General features: G+C 34.2%; 1 protein-coding gene across 3 annotated transcripts in view; it reads right to left on the bottom strand.

The window, feature by feature from the left end:
* Positions 1 to 5,249: 5,249 nt before the first annotated feature.
* LOC107670384 (uncharacterized) overlaps positions 5,250 to 10,781 on the bottom strand; it is a 7,567-nt gene continuing 2,035 nt past the window's right edge. The window contains exons 2-6 of one of the 3 annotated variants that reach the window (XM_016462963.1): positions 8,668 to 8,829; positions 8,343 to 8,458; positions 8,008 to 8,218; positions 7,743 to 7,893; positions 5,250 to 5,519 (exon numbers count right to left, since the gene is read on the bottom strand). In XM_016462963.1, coding sequence (XP_016318449.1) covers positions 5,495 to 5,519; positions 7,743 to 7,893; positions 8,008 to 8,218; positions 8,343 to 8,458; positions 8,668 to 8,806 — 642 coding nt within the window. In that variant the 5' untranslated portion in view covers positions 8,807 to 8,829 and the 3' untranslated portion in view covers positions 5,250 to 5,494. Of the gene's footprint in view, positions 5,520 to 7,742; positions 7,894 to 8,007; positions 8,219 to 8,342; positions 8,459 to 8,667; positions 9,251 to 10,781 lie in introns of those variants that run through there. The other 2 variants (XM_016462966.1, XM_016462964.1) reach the window with 2 other exon arrangements.

Genomic DNA, 10,781 nt, shown 5'->3' with positions numbered 1-10,781 from the left:
ATATTTTGAATGAATTTTTATTTTCACATTTTCTGTTTTCATTTCAAGTTTAGTTTTAATGTTAATCATTTTTTGTGTTTTTCTCATTTTTCCTTTTTTAATGTCTGTATAGCTTAATGTTATTTCTGTTTTAGTTTTTCAGTTACTTTTATAGAATGTGAATGAAAATGTGAAATGTAGCTAGCTGTAATATATATATATATATATATATATATACTGTATTGTTTTTATATTTTATTTCAGTTAAGGTTTATTTGATTTCAAGTAACAAAAATAGTTTTTTGGTTTTATTTAACTATAATAACCTTGCTTGCATATGGCTGAACTACAGTAGTCTTGCTATTTCGCATTATAATTTCTAGTGATGAATGCATTGATGAGAAGGTGCCCTAGAAAGTCCAAATGAAATGCATCTGAGTTGATGCATACTGAGGGCACTGCTCCTTCACAGAGCCTCTTATCTGTGAAAACTCTCAGTTTGTTCCACTTCACAGATCCAGTTTGGCCTTGAGGACGTCGCAAGCAATTTCTGCAGAGGTTTTTGTTTAGGATGGTGCAGCTGATGACAACACTGACACCGCCTCTTATTAGTGTAGCTGGCTATAAGCACTAATACTGTTTCTTATACAGTACATCAGGATTTGAGAAATTAAACATCCTGCACTGGACATGAATAATACTTCAAATCATGTGGTTGTTGAGGAGAGTTAGCTGATGGCAATTAAATCAAGGCAACCTTAACCATTACTTAAAGGGACAGTTCACCCAAAAATGACTTCCACTGTATTTTCTGCTCATGGAAGTCAGTAGTTACTGAAACAGACGAAAACCAGAGTGCAAGTGGATTTCAAGGCCTGTTGGAATCAAATTAAATCTCGTGACACTGTCAGATTGTACAAGATGAGGAATAATATGTACTTTGGAATTTGTAATCAGTTTTTCCAAAGTGACAAGCGGTTATTTTGGCTTCGAAGAAGTATGCATTCTTGTCTGCGACTGAAAAGGAGTTTGAGCGGATATTCAAGAAAGAAGTTGTATTTTAACCGTACATAAATTACATAAACAGCCCAGTCCTGTGCTCAGAATTGCACCATTATCAAATAAATTATTAAGAATAACCTACAATGCATCAGGAAAGAAGAATATTTTTAACATCTGATGCTGTATCTAATAATGAGAAACAACAGTACTGCTCAAAGATGTGGAGAAATGTAGCATTCCATCCTTTGCTTATCAGTGGATCCCCTGCAGTGAATGGGTGCCGTCAGAATGAAGGTGTATTTCTTATGAACACCAAGCTTTTGTCTTCTCCAGATGTTAACTGATGCACTGGAGTGCTGTGGATTACTTGTGGATTATTGTGATGTTTTTATCAGCTGTTTGGACTCTCATTCTGACGGCACCCATTCAACTCCATTGGTGAGCAAGTGATGCTACATTTTTTGCTAAAATCTGTTCTGATGAAGAACAAACTCATTTACATTTTGGACAACCTGATGGTGAGTACATTTTAAGCAAGTTTGAACTATTCCTCTGTTTATTGCATTATTTTAGTGTCATAATGGTGTTTTTTGTGTGTGACATCAGGTACCTTCTACTGTATATATTAATAGGCTAGTATTTAGCGCTTTTGGAAAAGTATCTGCTAATGGTGGTTGTTATATTATAAACGCATAAAACAGATTTTAGGGTTAGGGTTACTTTGTTAAGTTGGAATATTATATCAGTTAATAAAACTTTTTTTAAGTGGGTTATACTTTATTTTAAGGTGTCCTTGTACATTTAAGTACTGAGTAATATTAATGAACTACATGTACTTACTATATGGTTAGGTTTAGGATTCAGGTTTGGCTTAGGGTTACTTGCATTTAATTATGCATAATTTATTGTTATTGTAATAGTAAGTACATGTAAGGTGTAAAATAAAGTATTACTGTAATTTTAAGTCCAATCCATAAAACCTAAATTGTTGCTACTATAATTTTTACAGTAAAGTTCTTGCAAACAGGTTTTTTTTAGTGCTGTCAAGCGATTAATCACATCCAAAATAAACTTTTTTTTTCATACATACAGGATATTTTGAAAATATTTACAAGTATATATTAATATTGATATAATTTATATTATATTATATATAAATATATTTAATATACAAACAACGTATTTTTCTGAAATATATACATGCATGTGTGTCTATATATAAATAATAAATATACACAGTACACACACATATATTATGTAAACAAAAACTTTTATTTTGGATGCGATGAATCATTTGACAGCACTAAGTAAATTTCACCGATTTTTGATTTTTTTGTTTTTGCAGTGTGCTCCTCTAGATTGCTCCTATTTAAGTTAAATTAGAAGTCACTGCCATCCCTGGGAACTTTGCAAACTGGAGTCTTGTACATGTTTCGCTTGATCTTTATCAATTGTTTTGTGTGAGTATTTTGTTGGTTTTGTGTGAAACTTTATGTGCTGCCGTCTTGACCAGGTCTCCCGGGAAGAAGAGACTGTGAAGTCTCAATGGGATTCTCCTGGCTTAATAAAGGATGCATTTCAAGAAGGCAAATCACACACTGAAGGCTTTTCGGTTGTTTAGAATAGTAGGATATCTGTTACCACTCACGCAGCTCACAGCTAAATCTGTAAAGGGATACGCCGTCTCGCTTTACAGTAACGACGAACAACTGTCCCTCCTCATTCTCATGTCTTATATAAAGTCCTATTGCATCAGCGCTGAGAGTTAAACCCCGTGACCCTCATCTGACGTGATTCATAATCAGTCATGGTAAGACACACACACACACACACACACACACACATGCTAAGCTTCACTGATGACAGTTCAAGGGTAATATGCAATGGCACGGCTGGCAGAGCGTCTCTGTTTCAGGAGATTATTTCACATTCTCTGCCATGCTGCTGCTGCTGATGAGGATAAGATGCAAACAGCTGTCAGACAGACTGTGCTTCATTCAGATTGTGCTGTGAGCTTCACTCTCAATCCACTAATCCTGAGAGATCTCCTTTCACCTTGCACTGCTTATATGCCAGGCAGACCCGCTTAACCAGTTACAGCACCACTTCCCAATGCTTCACTAGTGAATGAGACCACAGAAATATGTGACCTTGGATCACAAAACCAGTCATAAGGGTCAATCTTTTGAAATTGAGATCTATACATCATCTGAAAGCTGAATTAATAATCTTTCCATTGATGTATGGTTTGTTAGGATCGGACAATATTTGAAAATCTGGAATCTGAGGGTGCTAAAAAATGTAATATTGAGAAAATCATCTTTAAAGTTGTCCAAATGAAGTTCTTAGCAATGCATATTACTAATCAAAAATTAAGTTTTGATATATTTACGGTAGGACATTTACAAAATATCTTCATGGAAAATGATCTTTACTTAATATCCTAATGATTTTTGGCATTAAAGAAAAATCAATAATTTTGACTATTGACTATCGTTGACTATTGCTATAAATATTTTTTATGTTTATATGGTTTTTATTTGTTATTCTTTATTATTTACTTACTTTCTGTCTATTCTCATTAAATACATTTGTATGTGAACCTCAGAGCTGGTGTTATTTTAGTAACTTTGATTAGTTTTTGTTAATACTTTGAATTCAAATTTGTTATATTTTCTGTTTTCCTAGTCATCATTTTAGTCATCATTTTAGTCATTTGTTTTAGTAGTTTTTTCTTTTTTTGTGTGTGTTACTTTCTTTATTAAGTTATTTTAGTACTTCAACCTAAAACAAAAATGATTTTTTTTAAAGAAATTTTAAAAGAAACAAATACACACACATGCATGTACATGTTTAAGAAAAATATGTTATGTTTATATATTAAATATATTTATATATAATATAAATTATATGAACATAAATATATACATGTAAATATTTTCAAAATATATACTGTATGTGTGTGTATTTATATATACATAATAAATATACACAGAACACACACATATATTATGTAAACAACCACTTTTATTTTGGATTTATTTTTGGATTAAGTCGGCTGATTTCTTTTTTCACTTTCTCTACATTGTCATTCATTCACAACAAGCCCAAACACTGGAAAATATGTGTTTATTTGGTAGTCATTAATAGAATGAAATATCAGCTACACATAAATCGCATACTATCCAGAATATTTTTAAATTTAAAATATGCATTTTTGCATCATATTTGCATATATTATTCAGTCAATGCATAATACAGAAATTAGGTGTTCTTAGAGTTTGTCAAAAAGAAAGAAGTAAAATACAATATACTAATAAAAAAAATACATGCATATATATAAAAAATTCATAGTCAACATACAGCAAGATGCTTTGCTTGCAGAACGAGCTGATTATTTCAGCTTCACAGCGTTTATATAATATGGTTAACAAATACATTCATATATTTGTAGATCATGTTACTAGAAAAACAATGCATATTAGATGTAGCATACGCTATACAAGCTATACAAACTCTAGTGCAATGCACTTTACTGATAAAAGTCTACTTAAAGGGGTCACAGGATGCCCATTTTCCACAAGTTGATATGATTCTTTAGGGTCTTAATGAAAAGTCTGTACCATAAGTTTGGTTAAAATTTCTCAATGGTAGTGTAAAAAACACCTTTTTTACCGTCAAAAACAGCTCTTTTCAGATCAAGACGTTTTTGTAGCATTTCCCTTTAAATGTTAATGAGCTCTGCTGACTCTGCCCCTCTCTTCCGAGCTGCTCTCTGAGGGGCTGTTTACTTTAGCCGCATTCATCATGAAACTTGCTAATTAGCACTGGGTGGATCTTTATCATTATAGGGTGGTTGTGTACACACTACCAACACACATTTCAGTTCAAACAACTTGTAAAAGTGCATGTAGCATTATATGACCCCTTTAATAGTTCAGATGAGCTTCACCAGCAGAGGGCGCGCTTGTCTGAACTTTTACTGACTCTTCTTTGTGTCCCACATGACATACTATAATATAATGGTAGTGTTTCCACAAGAATAACAAGCAGCAGTAATGACTGATAATAATCAGAAATGTTTCTTGAGCAGCAAATCAGCATATGATTATGATTTCTGAAGATCATGTGACACTGAAGACTGGAGTAATGATGCTGAAAATACAGCTGCGCATCACAGAAATAAATCACAGTTTAATATATATTCAAGTAGAAAGCAGTTATTGTAAATAGTAAAAATATTTCACAATATTATTGCTTTTGCTGTACTTTGGATCAAATAAATGCAGGCTTGGTGAGCAGAAGAGACTTGTTTCAGAAACATTAGAAATTGAGATATGCCCAACATCACTGGTGAACACACCTCACTGAAAAGTGAAAGAAATACAAATCAAAGTGAAACGCATGCAAATAAATGGAGAAAATGCCATGCCTCAAAGACCCACGGAGGAATCGCTCTCATGTTTTCTCAGAACGATCAAAGCCCTTTTGTTGGTGAAAACGCTTCAGCTCTTCACATCTTCATCCGCTTGGTTTTCCTGAGAAAGAAAGATTCATTTCAGTTCATCGTCAAGCTCTTCTTCTCTTGGTGGATACTCACATTTCAAAGGCCTCTAAATAATGATCAGCACGATCCAAACAAACCAATGCACGCATGATTCATAGACTATACTTTTTCAGCGAGCAAAAGGTCTTTCAGTATAACTGTCCCCCTAACCATAAAAATAACTTTGATATTGTTATTAATATTTCAAGACAAACACTTACTGAAGCAACTTAGGTTGACTTGATTCTCCACACTTGAAAAAACATGTTAAAATGTGAGTATCAAACATGATCCAACCTCAATTATCATTGCATTGCACTGCATTATAAGTTTTGACCCCAAAATAAAATAAAAAACTCAGAGGTTTGATCATAAATCTAAGCATAAATAAGCAAACATCATCTTACTAAAACACATTAATGGGAGATACAAAGCGACAGCTAGGCCTATTATTTATATTTACTTACAAGCTATCAGAATTTCATTTTAATTTCTAGCCATATAAAAATCAGCAACTGCACCGAGTTGCATATTTCTGAGCCTTGAAAGAAAATTGAGGTGCTTTTTTTCCCATAGAAAGAAATGTGATTTTTCAGACTGTTATTTCATATGTCCGGCTTTACAGGGGAAGTCTGCATAAAAAGCAAGAAAATGCAATTAGAAAGAAAACTGCATAGTAATTAATACTCACTGCTTGCTCAAAAGTGTGCTTTAAATACAAGTCAATGAGACTATCATGAATTTTAACATGAACATATTTTTGAGTGTCTGAATGCACATTTTACAGCAGTGCTCTTCACATATGTGACCCTGGAGCACAAAAGCAGTGTTAAGTCGCTGGGGTATATTTGTAGCAATAGCCAACAATACATTGTATGGGTCAAAATTATAGATTTTTCTTTTATGCCAAAAATCATTAGGATATTAAGTAAAGATCATGTTCCATGAAGATATTTAGTACATCTCCTACCGTAAATATATCAAAACTTAATTTTTGATTAGTAATATGCAAGAACTTCATTTGGACAACTTTAAAGATGATTTTCTCAATATTTTTATTTTTTTGCTCCCTCAGATTCCAGATTTTCAAATATTGTCCTATCCTAACAAACCATACATCAATGGAAAGATTATTTATTCAGCTTTCAGATGATGTATAAATCTCAATTTCAGAAAATTGACCCTTATGACTGGTTTTGTGCTCCATATGTCACACTTACAGATAGATTCCAAAAATGAAGTACTTGTAATTAGATTATATTACATTTTAAAATACTTGTAATCAGACTACAGTTACTTTTTATTGATTACAAGATTACATATTATTCACTCAACAGCATTATATTATTCATTATTTATTGATTCTCCCTAATTCCTCTTTTCCATCTTTTAAATGTTCCTTTCTAAAATAGCCTGCCGCTTATATACAGTCAGAAAGTCTTCCAGTTTTGTGGACATTCACACAAAGAGCAGAGGTGGATATAATTGCACTGAAAATTGAGAGAGCATTTGACCACTGGATTTACAGAAATCATTTCCATTTTAAAAACGGTTTTCTCAATATTTCAATATTGCATGTACTACTGATGAACACATTCATTTTTATTTGAATTATCACAGGTTATTTAACCATGCATTACTATGACATTAAAAATGCACAAATTCATGTTATTTCTTATTAACGTGTAATGCAGGGCTTCCCAAACTTTTTATTTGTCAGTTTCACCTAATATACTGATTTGAAGTACCCTGAGATTTTAAGGTCACATGACATGCATTGTTTTTTTTTTTTGCTTTTTTTTTTATTCTGAATGTTATTATTTCAAAATGGCTTGTTTTCATTTTAAATTTTTAGTGCTTCATTTTGCAAGAGATGTGATGCATTTTGCATGTTGTGCGTGCAATTGTGTGTAAAGTTTTAAAAAATAAGAGGCAAAGTTTTAAAAATGTAAGCAGTTGAAAAAAACTGACATTTAGTTGCAAAGTTTCTTACTGTGAGTAGAATGTCTAAAGTGGACTATCAAAATAAAGTGTTACCCATTTTTATATCAATATGTTACATTTTAAATCAATGTGATAGACGAGTTAGGTCAAAAGCAATCTAAAAGCTGTCTGATTATACTACCTAAAAATGTGTAACGTAATGGATTACATTACTAAGTACATTTTTTGTCATGCAATTTGGAATCAGTAATGGATTACACTTTAGAAGTACCTGTCGTTGCAGTGCAGGGGTTTATTGGATGCCGATCCCGCGCAGCATGAAGGTCCTCTTTTTAAGTTGCGTCTTCGCCAGATCTTTTTGTATGGATTTGTCGCGTTCTCTTGGATTTTACCCGATCCACAGAGACTCTGCAACTCCTCACCTGTTATGTTTTATAAATGCAACAGATGGATGATTAGAGTTTACAGTGTATTGTGTAGAGTCCGCAGACACGGTAACTATTCACAAAGTACAATATTCCTCTCGCAAACATTACCTTTTTTCTCATCTGAGTAACAGATTCTAAAAACCGGACTCTGTTTTTTTGTGATGGTCACTTTGACCTCATTTTTAACACACAGGTACTTTTTGGGTTTAGCCACTGATTCCAGACTCCTCCAATCTCCAGAGATCTCTTGCTCACCCCACTGAAATAAGAACGTTTCATCAAAGGTCCTTTCCGTAATCAGCTTGTCTGTGGGTAAAGCCTGCGTGTGAAAGCCAGCAGACATGATTATATAGAATCAGAAATGATCAAAAAGCACAAGAAAGTATTTGACACCATGTCTAACAATAAGCGATTTCTTTGCAATTCAGTGTCTGAGACATTACCTTAAATTTGACCTCTTCACCGGGAGTAACAACCGGGAAAACAGACTTATTTTTCACCTCAAAGCCAAAAGCCATGCATTGTCTGGTTCTATTATACAAGATATGATACACCTTGACTGAAGAAGAAAAGACAAATCATATTGCTGGAATTAGAATTAAATCATTATGCAAAACACTTTCATGAAAGGTACAGTTGAAAAACAAAACAAAACAGAACTTTACTGTACAAAACAAGAAACTACAAATGACATCAAAGTACTGAGGCCATCACATCATACAGTAATGACTGCGACAGACAGATAACAGCACAGGTTCAGACTTTTACCTGAGTTTCCAGGGTTGAATTTCTGTTCATTCTTTGCAACCAGCTGATGAGAATGATTGGGCCTCTGCGTGCCTTGAATGCACAAAAGCTTTCCACAGCTGGTCGACAGGTGCGCCGATTTAACCGAGTTGATGTTCATTTTTGGAAAGCTTCTTCTGGACACTAATAGACAAAGATATCCATAGACAAACAGGTCATACAGACTGTAACAGCAACAACATCATTTTTTTTTTTTTTTTTTTAAACAGCAAAAATTGCATTTTAATGGATATCAAAGGCACTATGCACAACAAACATGGATATTTAGTTATTATTATAATCGTCATCTAACTAATTGGAAACAAAACATTCATTAAAAAGTATATCACCAAACCTCACATTGCAGCACTGGAAAACATATAACCTAATGCAAACAGCCACATGCATTCCAAATCCGTGTTGTTTCTGACAAATAAGGTTCCCTAAAGTGGGGCTGGATAACTTCGGTCCTGGAGGGCACCAGGGAACCAGACAATCTCGGGAAAGATTTTGGGATGAAATGCAAATGTATTTCATCACATCTCATCACATCTCATCACAGCATTCCAAAAAACAAAAACACATTAAACACTGCACTTGTGGAAAGTTACAGACGTGTTTTTCTTCTCCCATTCATAACGAAAACACGTCATCAAGTATCACCCATTCTTTCTCCGAGTAACCAGCTGGATGACAACCAATCAGGTTTTAAAAGCAGTCACTCAACTGAGACTGCCTTGCTGACAGTCACTGAAGCTCTGCGAATTGCAAAAGCTGATTCTAAGTCATCTGTATCCAAAGCACATCAATTGGTCACAGGGGTTCCTCAGGGTTCACTCCTTGGACCGCTCCTCTTCTCCATATACACTACATTGCTGGGACCCCTTATGCAGGCACATGGTTTGTCCTAGCATTTCTATGCTGATGACACACAGTGGCACAAATCTCAGGCTAGCGGACACTCATCATGGATGAAGGAACATCATCTGCAGCTCAGCCTGGCAAAGACTAAGCTTCTCGTCTTCCCTGCCACTCCGACTCTACAGCATAATTTCACCATCCAGCTAGGTTCATGAGCAACAATCTTATTAAGCTCCGTTAGAAATCTTGGGGTAATCTTTGATGACCTTCATTTCATTTAACCTTTATTTAACCAGGCAAGTCATTCTTATTTTCAATAACAGCCTGGCAGGAGAAGTAATATCTCCTGAAAGACATATACAACCATACATTACAATACACAAGAGGCACATAAAACAAAACAAGTAAACAAAAAATCTCAGTTAAAACATTTACAGGTTGAGGTAAAAGCACTCATAGCATTTTTAAATGCACAGACTGAAATATTTGTCTCTAGTTTCAATCGCTTTTGTAGCACATTCCAATCGTTTTGGGGCAGCAAATTCAAAAGCAGAATGACCATAAGTAGTTTCCTATCTAGGGATATTCAAGGAAATATAATTAGATGATCTAGTTGTATATGTGTTAATATGAAGTTGCAGCAACTTTGAAGATATTCAGGTAATACTTCAACGACCATACTGCAAGAACAGAATGATTCTGCTGGTTTTAACTGCTGCGCAACAGTCATTTCTGTGCTGGACTATTGCAATGCTCTTCTGACTGGACCATCATGTGCAATCAAACCTCTACAATAATTCATGTATGTTGCTGCACTCTCTGCCCTGACTACCAATTAAGTCACTGATGCTTGCATACAGAACATGCACGGTCTACATCCCCTTCAGAAGCCTGAACACGAATCCTTTACACTATTCAAGAAACAACTGAAAACTCTTCCATCAGCACTCACCTGCATCCTTCTGCTAAAAACAAAATCTCTTAGTTTACTCATTTCACTATGTCCCTTATGGGCTCTGCACTACAGAGATGCACATGTCCTCTGCAGTACCCCTTAGTTGTGGTAACATTTCATTTTAATTAACAACAATTAAAAAAAACACAGCCTCTCATGGTTTATTGCGTGTGTAAAACAGTAAAAAAGGTCATAAAATATGTGTTCAATAGTTAATGTTTACTTATTTCGGCAAACATCACAGTTCATATATATATATATATATATATATATATATATA

The sequence above is a fragment of the Sinocyclocheilus anshuiensis genome, unplaced genomic scaffold (assembly GCF_001515605.1).
Source record: "Sinocyclocheilus anshuiensis isolate Anshui unplaced genomic scaffold, SAMN03320099.WGS_v1.1 scaffold1021, whole genome shotgun sequence".
In the NCBI taxonomy this organism is placed as follows: domain Eukaryota; kingdom Metazoa; phylum Chordata; class Actinopteri; order Cypriniformes; family Cyprinidae; genus Sinocyclocheilus; species Sinocyclocheilus anshuiensis.
Note: the sequence above shows the minus strand (reverse complement) of the source record. Positions and strands in the feature narration are given on the sequence as shown.